Raw genomic sequence first — 18,190 nt, 5'->3', positions numbered from 1 at the left:
TATTTAAAAGATATGATTTAGAATTAAAATTGCAACCAGTGAAATACAAAGTTCTGTATTTTTACTTACAAATTAAATTTAGTGTTTGTTTTTGCAGAGTACAATACATTTGTGCAGAACACACAATACATGCATCTGTAAGACATTCCTTTGTATACTTAGATGTAGCCATGCAGTTTTCAGTATACAAGTCTTGTTTTCAGTCAGATAATTATTTTCCTCTAATCATGGGGAGCTGGCATCCTGTGAGAAACATGACCATGTCAAGACTCATGTTATGCTGGATTTGTTATACAACAAATAATTGTGGGGGAAATCAGTTTTTCACTTTTGTGAAACTGAGGGGTGTTATTTGCATATTTTGATTTTGCAAGATAAATCTCTCCTGGAAATGTGAAGTTGGAACCCCGTTGTTTTTCCCCATCTCATTTTGGCACATCTTGAGTTTCATTATAAGCATGTCTGTGGCAGCAGCAGCAGATCCCTGGGTTAATTCAGATTTTAAAATAAATTTTCCACTTCCTTCTTCCTTCTAACGACACCCCCCCCCCCCCCCCAATTTATTTGTTCTCCTTTGTGGCAGAACATACTCCTAACAGCACATCTGAGATGATGATATGCTGTTATGTGCAGACTAGAACTGAGTGGCTAGACATTACGCTGGCAGCCTACCAAGGAAGCAGGCTGTTACTGTGGGGCTGCGGCCTCAACGTGTGGAAGAGTAAGCTTTAAGAAAGTTGGGGCCAGTTCCTAGCTCTCCATGACTGTAGCTGGAAGTTCCACAATGCGGATATTATTAGCATTTTCTTGGGTTGAGTTTTTTCAGTTTGAATTTTGGGATAATCCCAAGCACAAATACAGGCTGGGCGGAGAATGAATTGAGAGCAGCCCTGCTGAGAAGGATTTAGGGGTACTGGTGAATGGGAAGCTGGACGTGAGCCAGCAATGCGCCCTTGCAGCTCAGAAAGCCAACCACAGGAGGGCTGCTTCTTAACCCTTCCAATATCTGTAAAACTGTTGAGACTCAAAACTGGTAGAGTTCTCTGTGCTCTCTGGAAAAGGAGAATTCTGCACTTAAAAGGCTTGGCTTCCAGTTTGTGTCTTTCATGTATATTTAGTATTTCCATGTTCATCTGTGTCAGAGTAACCTGGCTAAAATTTGAAATGGCCGCTCTAAGGACCACTGGAAACAATGCCCTTGGAATATAATAGAAACTGTGCACTTCCTCCTAGGCAGAGTATTCAGTGCCTCTGATCTGCTATATTTATGATGGTGGACTGGCTGTCTGCACATTAAGGTGTCATAGTTTTGTTGGTTTTTGTTAGTTGTGTCCCTTGTGCCCCCTCCAGTGGTCTATTTCAAGGACTAGCTTAATGCTGAGAAACTACTTGTGAGAGAAGAAAACACTTTGCATGAATTCTGGCCTTTTTTGAGTCAGAACTGGGCCTTTTTTAGGAAGCCATGAAGTTCTAAGCATCTTCACTGTGCTGTGTTTTCCTGGCCAAAGGATGAAGTATAGGAAATGCAAACAAGAGCAGCTGGAGGAAGTCAAAATGTCTTAACTGCTGATGGGGAGGGAGTGTGCACAAATGAAAAAATCTTGCATTTGGTTTTAACAACTGTAGAAGCTGAAGTAATCAACTCTTGAGATTTCTTGCTTGCAGTCTCAGGAAATTCTGTCAGAATTGATGTAATTGTTTCTGTATAGTAGCATAAAAACACTTATGTAATGTCTGATAAAAAGGTCTATTTAGCCTAATAACCTGTTTCTAACTGAATGAAAACATAAGGTTTAGAGGGGTTGAGAGACGGTTTACAAAACACTTCTTGTTATTGACAACTTTTCTTTTTGTGAAATTACTTTGTAATTTTGACATATATGTATTTCTGCTACTCTTTTTACACTAAAGGAAAAGAAACGATAAAATAGAGTTACTTGTGGGCTGTATTGCTGAGCTGTCAGAAATTGAAGAAAACATGCTGCTGAGACATGGGGAAAATGACTTCAGTGTCATGTATTCCACACGGAAAAACTGTGCACAGCTATGGCTTGGTCCTGCTGCATTTATCAATCATGGTGAGTAGTAAGTATAGGGAGCATGTTAGAGGACATAGCGGTCCTGCTCAGAAGTGTTGTCACATGTGAGCTGAACAACACAGGATCTTGGAGAAAATGTCTGAATCTGACATACTGGATTACTGTAGGAGAAAATCCTGATGGGATTTTCCCAGACCAGAGCTGATTGGCTGTGAACTGGGAAATTCACAGAAGACTCTAGGAAGTAATGCCTTCTTCCTTCACAGGGACTTTGGAACTGGCAGCTAAATTAGTAGAGCATATTATGGGTTACCTTGAGTTCTTTGTGAACTTAGTCAACAGTAATGTGTTTCTTAGGTTAATTTCTTATGCCTTCTTTAACCTTTTGCACAGAAGCTTAACTGATTCTGTTGCAGTTGTATGCTGAAGGAAAAGCAGGTAGGATTTAAGATAAATCCTATTACCTTGAAGAGAAGGAAAACTGAACATTTGTGATAGCATAGGGAAGAGCTCAGAAACCAAACTGTATCAAAATAAGAAAATAGGTGCCTTTTGATGTATAGCTTTGTGTAATACTAATGTAACTCCCAATATTTAGCTGAGATTCTACAGTTACTGAAGTCAGAGTGAATCCTTACTTTAGATATCTACAACTATTCATGTTTCAGGTCTTATCAACAGTTAATTGACTTTATCTTTTGGACCTTTTTCAGATTGCAGACCTAACTGTAAGGTAAGCAAGAAATTTAAAGTAAATAAATAAAGCACCCCTCCCACATTTTTTTTTCCCCTATATCCCTGCACCTTTTTCTCCCCAACTGTTTTTTTTTCTTTCTTATTCATATACTGTTCAACCTTAATGATTAACCTGTTATTTTTAATTTTTTTCCCCCCTCCCCTTCCTTGTCATCTCCTTCCCCAGTTTGTATCAACGGGCAGAGATACAGCATGTGTGAAAGCTCTAAGAGATATTGAACCTGGAGAAGAAATCTCTTGTTACTATGGAGATGGGTTTTTTGGAGAAAATAATGAATACTGCGAATGTTACACCTGTGAAAGGTATGCATTGATGTAAATAAGTTTCAAATGGAATTGGGCATATTCATGATATATTTTGTGAAACTGGAAGTCCTTGATTATGAGTACTCAGATTTTTGGATACATTATAGTTGCTTCCTAGCTGGTTGTTTCCTGAGAACTCCTGCGTTCTGTTTTTCTTTTGATTCTCTGTTGTAGAGGTAGCCCAAAATGAGAATAACAAAAAGTGTAGATTCTTAAAAATATTTGTACTGAATAAAGTAGAATTGGAAGGAAAAGTGGTTGTAGCTTCTACAAGACCATTAGCAACTGACCCCCAACTTTTGCTCTTCTTTGCACTAGAAAAAGCAAATTCCATTCATGTTTTCTGTGTTGACCTGAAGTTCTCTTCTGCTGGGAATGGGCAAAACAGTTTTCAGCGTTTGTTATTAGAACTTAGGGGTTTGTGTATTTGTAATGATCTACTGGTTTGGAAAGTACTTGCCTATGTCTGTCCATTGCACAATAGCAGCAAAGTTGTTGTTGTATTTGTTTTTCACCTGTGCTGTCCCAACCCTAATTCTTCACAAAATTAGTTGAAATCATTTCATAGTTGTTTTTTGCCACATTGAAACTTCTGCTTACTGTGAGCATGGAGGCTCAACATCACTTGTGAGAGTTTCACCTAGTTCCAAGAGGAACTACACAGAACCTGTGACATTCTGTTACTGTTTGACCTGACTGTAGAGAGGAAAAACAACCTATAAAGGATGAAATACTAATCATCATGAGAAATAGCTTAGTGCACTTCCATTTAAATAGTTTTATAATCCTACCTTCATTTTTAGTAGCTGGTTTGGTCACTAATAATTCTTGCAGTTCAAAGGACTTCTAGTGTAGACGTCCAAGCTCGTACGATATTGGTAGATCATTCCAAGTAAAGGGAATTACTTCCTCAGACTTTATCTGGAGAGCTGCTAGTAAAAATGTACTTGAGTCCTGGGAGCTATTTAGTATTGAACAAATGGGTGCCATGCATTGTTCTTTCCTCGTTACTTAGAGTGATAGGTTTCTTTTTTCTCAAGCTCCTTTGATTGTTGATATTAATGTAATACAGACATACTTTCTTTTTCAGGACAAACCAATTTTATGTGTCCGAACATTTCCACTAACTTGTTATCTTTGTATTTTAAGTACATGAAAATGTTATAATTTAAAGCTAACGTTTGGGTAATTCTAACTTTAGCTTTTTAGTCACAAGACTGTAATACAGCAATCAAATATGATAGATTTTAATTTAGGGGAGTTGAGCAAGAAAAAATTAGTCCTTGCCAACACTGCAACTGTCGCTTGGTACACTATAAAAAATAACCTTTTAAGTAACCCAATTTTGACTATACTGTAAAGGGTGTTAATTTGTAGTGTAAAATGCTAGACTTCTAAGAATTTATGGGATACGTTTGGGAGCTGTGGGAAGGTTGTCACTGTACAGTTTTTTTCAACCCTTCAAAAATCATTGCCGAGAAAATTTGCCTATTTTTACATATATGCATGTGCTCTTTTTAGGTGAGCCTGCTGTTCATGCTGGCTAACTGAGACAACTGGGCACCAAAGACGACATGTCAGAAGACAGTTGTGGTTTTTTGTAGCACCATTACTTTCTGATCTGAAGTGGCTGTTGCTTGTGCCAAGTTCAGTCTAGTATCTTAAGCTGTCTGTAATTTGCAGAATTCAAAATAATACTGAAAAAATGTTCCATATCAAACAAATACCAGTTAATTTGAGAACAAGTATTGTGTCAGCATAATAATTAACCTTGTGGAGCTTGAGATCCTGTCTGATCTTTTTGGTGCACTTTTGGTTAAGTTTTGTAGATTTTCTTCCAGTACAACACACTGGAATCCAAACTGAAGTTGTTTTTAGTAATTTTGCAAAGTGCAACGGTACTGGATTACTGAAGAGTATCAAAAGAATTCTGGTAGTACTGGTGGAAGTGTAGTTACTTCAAAGAATTCTTATTCTTCATCCTTTTCTGTGATTACTTTAAAAGAAAAAGAAAAAAGTTCTAGATTGCTCAACTGTTTCATTTTCATGATAAATACATACTGGAGTCTTTCAGTTACAAAGGAACACAGAACTGCATGATAACTTTATTCCGTTTTTCTGTACTTTTAAACTCTTACTGATGCAGTAACAGACATTGTAGCTGAAGTTGGCGTTTTTTTACTAGCCCAATATGATTAGGAAAAAGTTAAATCATTACCTAAGTTAATTTAAGTAGTATTTTGAACTACCGTATTTCATTTTCACCTCTACAATTTGACTATGAAATGATACTAAAATAGACAAAAAGCAAGGGAAACCTACTTCTGCAATTTTTATTCTTGCAAGAAACAGATGGAAGGTTTTTCTGCACTTTACTAAAATAGATAAGTATATAGATATCTTACTAAAACAGCCCACAAAATGCTAATTCAGTGGTTATTGGTATTGTTTATCAACATATAGTTGGGATTAAAACTATTGTATATGAAACAGAGTTTTAAGTTTATATTAAAAGTTATTAATAGATTTTGTCCTCTTTTTTTCTTTGTAGACGCGGAACTGGTGCTTTTAAATCAAGAGTGGGATTGCCAGCACCTACTCCTGTGATTAATAGTAAATATGGACTGAGAGAAACAGATAAACGATTGAACAGACTTAAAAAGCTGGGTGACAGCAGCAAAAATTCAGACAGCCAGTCCGTCAGCTCTAACACTGATGCAGATACCACTCAGGAAAAAGCTAATGCAAGTAAGTAAGGGGAAAAGCTTGGAGTGTAGGATTGAAGGTTTCCTAAAAACATGAAAAACTTCCACTGTGATGGAATTCCTCTCTTGGTGTTGAGATGCATCTCAGATACTGGTCTCGAGAAATTTGTTCAGGAACCTGAAGGAAAATTAAATAGGGAATGCACAGAACAATAGGGGGTATGTTCTTGTTTTGTTTTATTTATATCAAAAGCAAATAGTGTCATATTTCTAAACATGTCAGTTAAATTCTATCAATCATGTATTAATTCAAAATACAGTAAACTATCACACGTAGTATGGTTTAGGAGGGAAAACTTACATAGTTTGAGTTACCTACATTCTGTAGGGAAACAGATTTTTAAATAAATGCACTTAGTAAAAACTATTAAACAGTGGTTTCCTTTCGATCCTTTAAATTGGGCAGTTATTCCCTCTCCACATTCAGGACTTATAGTTCAGGTACCTATTCTGAAGTGAAAGTGCACAGTTAGTAATCTCAGAAGAAATTGCAAGGGATTTTTGTTTGTGATGCTCCTCTTCATGGAGTAGTGAGTATCATTTACTTTCCCTGCTTCCTCACCCGTGCCACCCTCAGTATAGGCAAAATATAAATATCTTAAACTTTGACTTAACTAGCAATCAGATTTGGAGCCGCCTAAAATACTGTGATTCCATCTGGCTCCTGTTTGCTGCTGTGATACTTTAAAAAAAAAAAACACACACAAAAAAAACCCCACTTCCAAAACCCCTCTTACGATCTCTAGTTACAGAGCTTTAAAGTTGCAGCTTTGCTTGGGCAGACAAAAGTCCTTTACTTACCACAGTAGGTGAAAGATAACTGGGTATCTGAACCTGAAACATTACAGTAGTTAAGGATTTGGGGATTTTTTTCCCCCTCCGTAGGAAAAAAAATTCTGGGCTTAATACTAGACCACGCTGATCCTCAGTTTTTGCTGGGATAATGCTCAATAAAAACTGTGGATAATGTGGGATGGATTTTTTTAAAAATCAGTGGAAGAAGAAATTCAGTTAAAAACAAACTTGGTATACCGGGAGCAGTGAGGGAAGTGTACCTGGATTTTAGATGTACTTTTGACTTGTCTAACAATTCCTTTAATACCTGAGTTGCAAGTTAAGCAGTCTCACTCCTTAACTGTTTCACAGATTTTGATGAAGCGTTTGAAATAAATGAGGTAAAACTACAGCATTTGGGAGTGGGAAACTCAGGATAAAGCGCAGTGTCATAACAAACCCACATTTTTCTTTTGCAGCTAACAGAAAATCTTCAATTGGCGTAAAAAAGAACAGCAAAACCAGAACATTAACAAGACAGTCTATATCAAGAATTCCAGCATCATCAAATTCTACCTCATCTAAACTAACTCATATAAATAATTCCAGGGTACCAAAGAGACTGAAAAAGCCTGCAAAGCCTTTACTTTCAAAGATAAAGTTGAGAAATCAGTGCAAAAGGCCAGAGCAAAAGAATGCTTCTAGAAAGCTCGAAATGGGAAATTTAGTTCTCAAAGAGCCTAAAGTAGTTTTGTATAAAAACTTGCCCATTAAAAAGGATAAAGAATTGGAGGGACCAGTCAAAGTGGCAGTCTCTAGTGGATGCTTAACAAGGCATGCAGCAAGAGAACATAAACTGAATTCTATGAAAGGTGCTCATGAGCATGGTGATATACCACCCTGCACATACATAACCAGGAGGTCAATGAGAACAAGGCTGAATTTGAAGGAGACCTCTGACATAAAGCTTGAACCAAATATGTTGGATAGCTGTAAGAATAATTCGACCGGAACGCAATTGGACATTTTAGAGCAGCAGTCTCATGTGATAAAGGAAAATGATGTGGCTCATGGACCATCACATAAAGGGGAGATTCGGTGCCAGAAAAATGATGCAGGCATGTCAAAAAAGAAATCTCGACAAGGAAAGCTTGTGAAACCATCAGCAAAAACAGAAGAAACTGATACTACGCACAATACACCTGTGAAAGATGAAGTACCAGACTTGGTTAGTTCTCATTCAGAACTGGGAGAGAGGAATGTGGTGGACACAGCTGTTGGCTATAAAGACTGTATCCCTGGATCTGGTGGCTGCTCTGTAGTAACATCTGACAATTTTAAAGCAAAAGACAGCTTTAGAACTGCAAAAAGTAAAAAGAAAAGACGAATCACGAGGTATGATGCACAACTTATCCTTGAAAATAGCTCTGGGATCCCTAAACTGACTCTTCGTAGACGCCATGATAGCAGTAGCAAGGCAAATGACCAAGAAAGTGATGGAATGAATTCTTCGAAAATAAGCATCAAATTAAGTAAAGACCATGAAAAAGATAATAATTTATATGTAGCAAAGCTAAATAATGGGTTTAACTCAGGATCAGGCAATAGTTCAACAAAATTAAAAATACAGCTAAAACGAGAGGAAGAAAACAGAGGGACGTACCCTGATGACCTTCATGAAAATGGTGTGTGTTGTAGTGAAACTCTCTCCCTTTTGGAATCGAGAATGGAAGTAGATGATTATGGTCACTATGAAGAGGAAACAGCAGATGAATCTTCATCGGAGGAGGACGATGAAGAGGAAGATGACTATGATGATGAATTTGATGACTTTATTCCTCTTCCTCCAGCGAAGAGATTAAGGCTTATTGTTGGCAAGGATTCAATAGATATTGATATTTCTTCCAGGAGGAGAGAAGATCAGTCTTTAAGACTCAATGCATAAGCTTATAGGTCTTAAACTGACCTGGATGTCATTTTTTAAAAAAAGTTTAAAAATTAAAAAAAAAAAAAGCCCCCAACAACAACAAAAAAAAACCCAACAAAAATTCCATTTGATTATTCCTCAACTGAAGAACTTTGTGAAAACCTTAGTGGCAGCACTTCTTTATTGTTTATTCACCTATCAACGTAATATTGTAGAAAGTGTACAGCATACTGACTCTTCTTAAGTCTGATTTGTGCAGATTTTTATTGTACTTTTTAATAGCCTTCTTATGTGCAATTCTGATTTAGAGGTAATGCTCTGTTGTAAAATAAAGGCTCAAGCGAAGTTATGAAATTGCATCAAATCTTTCCATGCAGGACAATGAGAATACAGTGTGGCTACGTAATTATTTTTGATCAGTAAGAGCATTGGTTTGCTCATACGATATTTGACTAAACAATTTAAAAAATCATAGTAGCAGCATATTAAGGTTTTTTAGTATATGTTAATATCACCAGCAATGATCTACAGCTTTTCAATTTATTTGCTAGATGTTTTTTTCCCCCTTGGAGTTTGTCAGTTTTAACACTGTATGCTGTCCCAGACGTACTGTTTGTGGCCTTTGTTATAGTAGCAAACCGTTGGTTGGAAGTCCAATTGATTTCTTTAAAAAAAGAGGAAAAATGAAAAGGTGTTGACAATTTGCTGACTTTTTAGTACATTATATGTACAAGGGTAGCAGTATGCAGAATAAAAGTTTGGATATGGTGTATTTATTGCTTGTTATGTAAATTAAACACCTTGTATTTAACACTTTTCAATACTTTTAGATAAAATTGTTCTTTGCAAGAATGATTGGTGCTTATTTTTTCAAGAATTTGCTGTGAAATAATGTGATTACAATGGGCAACATTTATCCAATGAACTTGCAGCTCTCCTAAATTGGTTCTCCATATTTTTCTGTTGCACTTGTAAAATGCTACAAGGAATTTAAAGAAAATCTATTCACTTTAACTTATGATAGTTTTATGAAATTAAAAACAACTAAGTCACAGCTTTTGTTCTGTGGTAACCTATAAATTGTTTGTCTTTTAAGAACCAGTTGTAAAAGACTGAAAAAATATGTATATGTTGTAAATATTTGTGTGTTGTGAGAAATTTTGTCATAAGAAATTGAGATAACTTGCCAGAAGGGTTTTTAAGTTTAGAAATACATTCATGCCAATAAAATAGGAAATTGTAAACCTAGTTTTAAACTCTGCATCAGTTGGAGTTCTTTGCTCATACATAGTTCACATAATACTTCAGAGTCTGCTTTATAACAATGAAGAGCATCAGGGCAATTTTTGGCTCTTTTGTTTTTAATAAAAGAATGTTAGGAAACTTCTGGGCACAGTGGACTTGTTTGTATGTGTAAATCACTCATTTATAAGCCATTTCTCTGAAACAGGTCTAAAATGTCATAGATGACCGTAACTGTTTAGAAATTTCGTCTGTGGTATTTGTGTTTTTACTCAACCATGGATTAAGGTTTAGAATTTTTGTACCCGGGGGTGTAGAAGCAGAAGTTGCATCATGAAACATGTGCTGTTGGATTAGTTGACTCCACTGTTAGCTGTGTGGTATTTTCTTGTGAAGTCCAACATTCTCTGCCCAGAGAAGCAAGAGCTTGAGTTACGTGACCACTGTGTTACCCGGTTGTGGAAGTACTTGTGGAAACGGGTGGGTGAATTTCCATGCGAGCTGATCATACTGGTTTGGCCCATCTCTCTGACCCTCACAGAAATGAATTTTTTCAAATAAATCCTTTCAAATGTATTTTGGTAATTTGTTAGACTGCAAATCAGGTGGTAGAATCTGCCTTCATCTCACTTTCCCTTCTGTATTCTTAGTAGAGCATTAAGTGTAGCATTAAACATAATACTTGTACCTTTGTTTTCACAATGTCCAGTCTCTGTTAAAGGCCAGCCGTGTCTCATGTATGGAATGTGTATTTTTAAAAAAAAATGTGTAGGCCTGCAGGTAAGGCACAGTCTCTCCTGTCAGACCTGGGCTTTTAGTTCACAGAAGACTGAACACAGAGCTTTGGTAAGTAGGCTGACATTTTTGAGTACTGAGTCAGCTATGGTGGATTGTCTTGTGGGATTTTTAATTGTACTGTATCCTATAAAAACAGGTTATTAAAGGTTGGGTTACAGGGAAAATGGCTGTGTTAAGGGCTTGCTTTGTAGTAGGAACTTTGATGACAAATAACAGTAAAACAGCTCTTTCCTGAGGAATTCAGTCACATTTTCACTGGGTGATGTGCCCTGCAAGTATGTGGCTGTATCAGCAAGAGGTGTGAAGGGCTGAACGGCGTCTGCATACTTGCTGTTCACTGCCTCCTGGAGTATTCCTGTAGCGTGCTGCTCAATACCAGTCACTCTCATTTGCTCCATAGTTACTTTTTTTTCTTACAGCTCTTCTGCCTGCTGAATGGTCCTCTGGCAGTCTTAGTGGTTCTGGTGGGGGGTGGTTGGTTTGCAGAAACGGGGTTTGGCCATTTGAGGAAAAGGGGGTTGATAGAGCAAGCAAATGTTGCCAGCTGTTGTTGGTATTTACTGAGCAGTATGCTCAAGAGTAAGCTTAGGGCTTGCTAAACCAGCATCAAGTAACGAAAGCAGATCATGAAACAGGTGGTGAAGAAACTGCAAGAGAATCCTGTCCTTAGAGGTGGAGGCTGTTTTGCTGGAGTAGATGTTCCTACTAACTTGTAGTTCAGCCAACCTCTTAATGAGACCTGCCTTTCTTTTTTTTCTGATGCAGAAATAAGTACAAGTAGCTCTTTGGGCATCGGGAACTCTGGATTGCGCTTGTTTGTTGAACAACATTCTTGTCTGGGGAATGTAGAACAAAAGCTTTTAGTCATTTCCAGGGTAGATGGGTCCATAGCTATGTCCTGCTACACAGATTTTTGGTGTTACAGATGCCTTGAAAATCATTAATTCTCCCACGTTGATCAGGTAGGCAGGGGTTGCACAGCCTCAGTCCTTTCAAAGTACAATGTTTCCCTCACCTTCGCAGTAGGGGAAGACGAATGTTTGTGTCACATGTGTAAGAACCTGACAACCTGGGGGTGTTTCTTGCTGTCCAGACCACAAGGCGTGAAGTTGATTTGACTCTCGGGGACTCTGGACTTTGTCTCTCATTCCCCAAAATACTGGTAAGAAAAGATACAACATCTGGGTAGGTTTAGGGTGACCACAGCACATCTTTAGTGGGTTGAAGAATTGGAGGAAGTGCGTTACAGGTGGGCTTTGTCCACTAGCTTTGTCTTATGTGTAAAAACATTGTGAAGCTAAAGAAGAAATATAACAACCACCGTGAAAGTGATGGCTTGGCTGCAGATTTGTGAGCGTCCTGGCACAGGCCGTGCCTGCTGAGCTGCCATGTAGTTGAGGACAGGTTTAGCATCAGCTTTTAAACATTTGGGTAGCAGATGTGACTTAGCTGACTTGCACCTTTGATGTGGTGAGTTAATAGGGTATGGTCAAAGGTCTTGATTCTTTGTAAGACAAATACTGTTTCTTCACAAAACTGTTACAGAATTGTGGGGTTTGGTTTTTTTTGTTTTTTTTTTTAAAAAAAAAAAGCGGCGAGCATATCGGGGGGGAGCATTCCGAAATGCTGTGCTCAAGTAGAAGCTCACATAGACTGTACAGTAATTCACTGCAAAATACATTACAGGCAGTTCTGTCCTACTGGACACTGTTCATGTTGATCCACGAGACAGAAAAGGTGACTACTCGGTGTTTCTGTCTGCCTTGCACAGGGCAGTGTAACCTTTCCCGTGTCTGTGGAGTGATACAGAAAGGTATTTCACATTTGTTTGCAGAGAGGCGCTTTGATTTGAAATAGCCAAATAAGCCTTTCCTGCTTCACATGTAGAGGGACTTCTCCCTGGACATGGGGTAATTTCTGGAAAATTGCTTGTCCTGAGAAGAAGTGATGTTTCTGCAAACAGCAGAAGCTTGTGATTATCGAATGTTATTGTGATATTGTCCGAAATGAGCCCCTCTCTGAGCCAACCAAGCATGCGCTTTCCAAGTTCATCTGTAACTCCAGCTATAGTGTGTGAGCAGGGGGGGTTGGACTTGAAAAGATCGTGTCTGATAAAATTGCTGTGGATCTCTGCAGGGATTAACAGAAATGTCCTGTTACTGTCCTTTTTTATTCTGTTTTTAAAATGCCTTTTTTTTTTTTTCCCCTCTCTTCCCCCTTACAGCCCCCCCAATGTATTTGTTGGACATAAGATGCTGTCTCCGTACGTACTTTGAATGCTTGGGCATTAGGTTGGGTGAAGCTGACCGTCCCTTCAGAGTGTTGTTCTGTTCACAATGTGTTGGCTTTATTCAGTTACACTGCCAGCCCCTGTGTCTTAACACACCCAAGGTGCTCCCCAAAGTATGTATTCGTGTCTGCTTTTGACTGGGTTTTATTCTGGTTTCTTTTTGTCCATTTTGCCTAGCACTGGCACTGCACACTCTTTAAAATAAGCTCAGAAATGGAATTCCTTTGCTCCCCGTATCTGTATGGTTGGTTGCTCTTTTTAGAATGAAAGGGTGAAGATTTGGGAACTGTGCAGAATAAGACTTAACTGAAAATTAGAAGCAAAGTCACTTAAGTTTGCATTGTATCTGCTAGTGTCCTAAATCCCCTTTCCCCAGTGAGTATTGTTTTCTTTGGCTGGGTCATAAGTAAATCTATGGCCTTGCATAATCTCTGTTGCCCCTTCCTAAACTCTGCTTTCACAAGTCAACAGGGTTGTGGTAGGTTGTCTCTCCTCAGCACCATTTCATGGCAGCAACACTAGCTATGTATTTGCTCTTTTTTTCCCTGTTGTAGCTGCGGCTTTTTGCCCACTCAGGGAACTTCTCTGGTAGTCGTGCTTGAGTTCACATTCCTTATTTACACTAATCCCATTAAATATTTTTTAATTGCAAGATGTACGTGGTTGTTTCAGTGTTACTCCTCCTCCCCACACGCAAAGGAAATCCATGACGACTTCCCAGGCAGCTACATTTGATTTAACTGTAATTTTACTCAGATTCATCCTTGCATGAAATTTGATCAGAGCAGTTCCTGCCACAGAAAGAGAAGCGTAGGAGGTGGTGGTGGAAGACTTCTTGTTGTAGGTATGGGTCTGTCAGTGCTGAAACAGGTACGGGGCCAGTTCAGTGTTGCTCAGGAATTATTTTAGCTTAACAAGCAAAGATTTGTGGTTCTGGTAGGTAGTTTCTTTCAGTAGAGTGTGGAGCTATCCATGGATCCAACAAACCATAGATTTTTCCACTGATGCTTTATGATGTTCATCAGAAGTCAATTCTATTTTGTAATTAGGTTTATAGTCTTTTCTGCCCCAATTCCTCTGTTTGTCTGGAACACGTTACAACAGAACCGGTTGTAAACTGGTAGATCTAAGGTAGAGAATGACAGTCGTAGAAATGTGTTGGATAGGACCTGATTTTATTTGTATTTGCGTAAACCATGCGTATACAGCATTAGGACAGGGCTGCTGGGTGATTCACAGCCAGGGTTACCAAAATCTCTCGGATAACACTGGACGCTGAGATGGAAGGATAGTCTTTCCAGATCCAGAGATTAAATCCTCTCCTGTAGCTCAAGTGCAAGGCTTGCCCGAGATGTTTTTGAGCCAGAGACGAGCCGTGGCCCCTCCAGGCTGCAGTCCGGGGGGATCACCTTCCCATTATGCCAAACCACTAATGCTTCAGCAAACAACACTTCCCCACTTCAGAAGTGACAGCAAGCTTTGAGATCCAGCCTTGGCTGTGACGTCAGAGTGCAGATTCTTAGAAAGGAAAACGCTCTGCTGATGCTTCCAGTATTGACAGTAATGCAGGGTTTACAGTTACTTTTAAGAATCAAATTTAGGCTTTTAAGTGACTTAAATGCTTCTGAAAGTTTTCTTCTTGACATGGCACAGAGAAGTCATGTAGAGTCTGGCTATTTTAGATCTGCGTTGAAATCCAGAAGCCAAACCCCTTATATCCCATTTAAATAGGGGACCGAACATAGGTTCTGAGGGGATGTTAATCACTTCTGAAAATTCATTGTATTTTATTTATTTTTCAAAGTTGTGTATCTGTTGATAGCTGAATAACACTCAAGTTTTATAAAATCTTGAGTTGTTAAACATTTGTAGATGTCCCATGCATTTTCTGCATCCTGGCTTTCATTTAAAACCCTTTTGATATGAAAAAAAATGTATTTGTATTCTTCTGTTGGGGGTGGGAGGAAGGGATATGTTTTGAAGCAGAATAGCTTTTTATCTTTTTGTGTCCTCTATCAGCTGCCTTGTTAACTTTTATATTGAAGTTGAGTAAAATCAAGTGGAAAAATGGTTGCACTCCCTAAAAATCCATGCTGCTCCATGCTGCAATTGCGTAAGGTTTAAGTCTAGAGCAAGCCCTCTTCTGCGGAAAGTAACTCTGAATTCTGAGGCTGATACTGAGTAGCAGAGATGTCTGGAGTAAATGACAGGGCAGGATTCCAGCTTGGGGAATATGTTGTGTAATAAAATGAAAACCTGTTCAAGTTCATTAGGTTTCTATCAAAAAGCCCAAAGCTGTTGGTATATCTACTTCTAATTTACAGCACAGGATGATAAATGTAACTTCTGGTGGAACTAATCAATATGTGTGTGTTTCACTTATTTTGGTAGATACAAATAACATCAAGTGTGAACTCCAGGTAGAAGAAAAGTAGCAGGCAGTAAATGGGAGAAGGATTAAGGAAAGGTTAAGGAATTGAGACACAAAAAGTGTTCTGAACATTTTTAAAAGTTTCAAGAAAGACTGAAATGTAGCATCTTATCTTTTTATTAAAAAAAAAAAAAAAAAAAAAAACAACAAAAACCAAACAAACCTCAAACTCTTACGCTGTCAGAGATTGCCTGCTGGGATAGAGTGAACTTTTCTGGTCTGAGCCATTACAGCGTTGCTCATACACGGCGTGTCAGGATGGACAGGATGTTCGAGACTTCCAGAGGCTTGAAGAGGGGGAAGCTCCAAGAGGGAAGAGCTATGAGGAATGTTTGGTAGGAAGGAAGGGAAAGTGATTGCTGTCGGCTAGTGAGAACACACAGGTTAGGTAAGGGATGAGCTGCTCACTGCCTCCTGCCTGCTTGTGTGTAACGCTTCTCCATTAGGGTGGGTGGTAATTACACTGTCAGTAAAAGTGTTGTAATCAAATATTATGGATAGTGTTATTAGGCTAATCAGTAATTAGCTGATATGTACGTACCACTTCTCACAGCTCTGTGCGGCAGAGCACATGGATACCAGGTCAATGCCATCAATGCCATCAAGCACCCAATTAAATGGTGTACTTCCCTGCTGGGAAATATTTGGGTCACAGTCCTCCTGTTTTCATCTGGGAGTTTAATGTTTTACTCCATCTTCAGCTCTTTTTCTTTAAGGGCTTCCCCAAGTATCACACTTCCATCCCATGCAGCTGACCTGCATGCATGACCTGTCCAAGAAACATCTACAGAGGCAGGAGAGAGGTGTCTGGAGATCAGAAAAGACCACCTGACAGCTTGTGTCCAGGGCTGCAGTCGGCAAGAACCCTGAATGGCGCTGCCAGTAGGTGTTAATGTTTGTCCTCACGCGGATGTGGATGCTTGGTGCTAAGCATCACCTTCAGGAGCGCTGCCTCAGTCAAACAGAGACCTTCTCCCCTGTGTGGTTGCAGTGCAGTCTCACCTCCCTGGTGAGGTTGTACTGGCAGCACCAAAGCCCGTTAGCAGTGGCCCTGCTGCTGGGAACCAACTTGGGCACCCCTTTGCCACCTCAGCTGCCGAACTAGGTAACGTCACCGATGGTGTTCATCTGTCCTGATACGTCAGAGCTCGTGTGCTGCAAATGCCGGAGGAGACGAGAGTCTGGGAGGGGGAAATGGACAACAAAATTCAACTCTGGTGGTGTTCTCTCTGCCTTCCGCACTCTTGAAGTTTCGGTTGATGGTCCTCCCTCCCCCTTCAGGATGTGCTGTTCTCTTCTGTCGAAAAGCTGAGATCTGCTCCCCCTGCCCACGTGCAGTTGTGGAGGTTGATCACCAAGAGGAAAAATGGTCCATCTTAGTTTGGCTTTTAGTTTGACTCAGCCTTTTGAGTATGTATGTCCATAGAGAGTGGCCTTTATGTGCACCTCTGGTCTTGCTGGAGACAGGGAGGCTGCTTAGATGTGTGGCTTTGGAATGATGCTTTGTGATAAGACCTTTTAGGATAAAAGCTGTGTGCTCTAATTGAGTTTTTGTGGCACAGATTTCTTTTGAACCTAACTTGAATTCTGAATTTCTGGGTTTATCACTCTTGCTCTGAGAGAAAACAGTGTTGTCCTTGTGGCATTTTACTCCTTAGAGTACCTCACTGTAGCCTGAACTTCAAAATTCAGGTTACTGGATTCTGATTGCGAGCAGTTTTCATGAACAGGATACTCACGCCCTGTTCCTTTCCAAGGTGTTTGCAAAGGAAATCCTAGCTTGCTACAGAAATATTTTCCAGAAGCTGCTTTTTTTTTTTTTTCCTCTCAAGTTTGTGAAAAACCCTGAAGCAAATAAAGCTCAAAGCAATCCTGTCTCCAAGTCTGTAGCCAGCTTGTGAAAATATTCCAGGTTATAAAAAGATTAAATCCAAATTGCTGAACAGCAGTGCAAAATCTTTTAGGCTGACTCTGAAATGTATTTTCACACAGTAGCAACCTCCCATTTTTGAACAAACAAAAAAACATTTCCAGGAGGCTGACTTTGCTAAAGTTCCCCTAAAAATCAGTATAGAGAAGCAGGCATTTTCAGAAGTTCATTTGAGGCACTGCATATAAGTTGACCAGAGGAAACTTGACTCATCTTTAGAGTAAAAGCTTCAAAGTGAATTTTAAAGAAACAAGTAAGAAACTCAAACCCTGCTTTTCTTTTCCCCTAGCAAGCCATCTGGCTTCTCTCACCTGCACATTGGTTTGGGATAGCAGTATTTTGCATTTGGAAATTGCTCTGTCAAATGCTTGTTGCGTTTCACTGGCTCATCTTCCACACCTGCATTACTTACACCCGGCTCTGGTGCGGATGTCAGCAACACTCAGCAAAGTTGTGCTGTCTGAGGTGATGCCTTGTTCTGCCCCGGCCTTGTCGGTGCTGGGGAGGGAGCTGGCACCTGCCAGCCGTAGAGGAGCGCGGTTACCTCGGAGGCCTGCCTTGGCCGGGTGAGACTTTGTGCCGCTGTTGGAAGTCGGGGCGTATCTGCAAAGAGCTGCTCACTGCAGCCCCCCTCCCCCCGATCCCTTCAAAAAGCAGAATCTCCCCTAGAAACAGGGTGTTGAGGGTGATGCTGGCTGGCACTGAGAGGGAAGATCTCCAAAAGCCGAAATGCGACATGCAGCTCTCCTCCGAGGATGGCTTCTTGCCCCTCTTATTTGCTTTGCTGGCTGTGTTGGTTTTCATCCCTTGGCTGTTACAGTTCCCAGCACGGGGTGGCACTCGCATTCCAAGAGAGGAATTTCACAGCCCCGCTCCCTTTTAGACACCAGTATGTATTAACTACGAGCTGTTTGGCCGTTTGTCACTTTTTA

At 39.7% G+C, this 18,190-nt stretch overlaps 1 protein-coding gene across 4 annotated transcripts in view; it reads left to right on the top strand.

Moving 5' to 3' along the window:
• Positions 1-10,496, top strand: part of KMT5B (lysine methyltransferase 5B) — a 31,660-nt gene extending 21,164 nt beyond the window's left edge. For all 4 annotated transcript variants that reach the window (XM_086748107.1, XM_086748108.1, XM_086748109.1 and 1 more), the window contains 5 exons: positions 1,912-2,078; positions 2,753-2,772; positions 2,962-3,098; positions 5,653-5,849; positions 7,120-10,496. In XM_086748107.1, the coding sequence (XP_086604233.1) occupies positions 1,912-2,078; positions 2,753-2,772; positions 2,962-3,098; positions 5,653-5,849; positions 7,120-8,585 (1,987 nt within the window). In that variant the 3' untranslated portion in view covers positions 8,586-10,496. The remainder of the gene's footprint in view (positions 1-1,911; positions 2,079-2,752; positions 2,773-2,961; positions 3,099-5,652; positions 5,850-7,119) is intronic.
• Positions 10,497-18,190: the final 7,694 nt, after the last annotated feature.

The sequence above is a fragment of the Chlamydotis macqueenii genome, chromosome 5 (genome assembly GCF_036417535.1).
Source record: "Chlamydotis macqueenii isolate bChlMac1 chromosome 5, bChlMac1.mat, whole genome shotgun sequence".
NCBI lineage: Eukaryota > Metazoa > Chordata > Aves > Otidiformes > Otididae > Chlamydotis > Chlamydotis macqueenii.
This window is presented reverse-complemented; position numbering and strand designations above follow the sequence as displayed.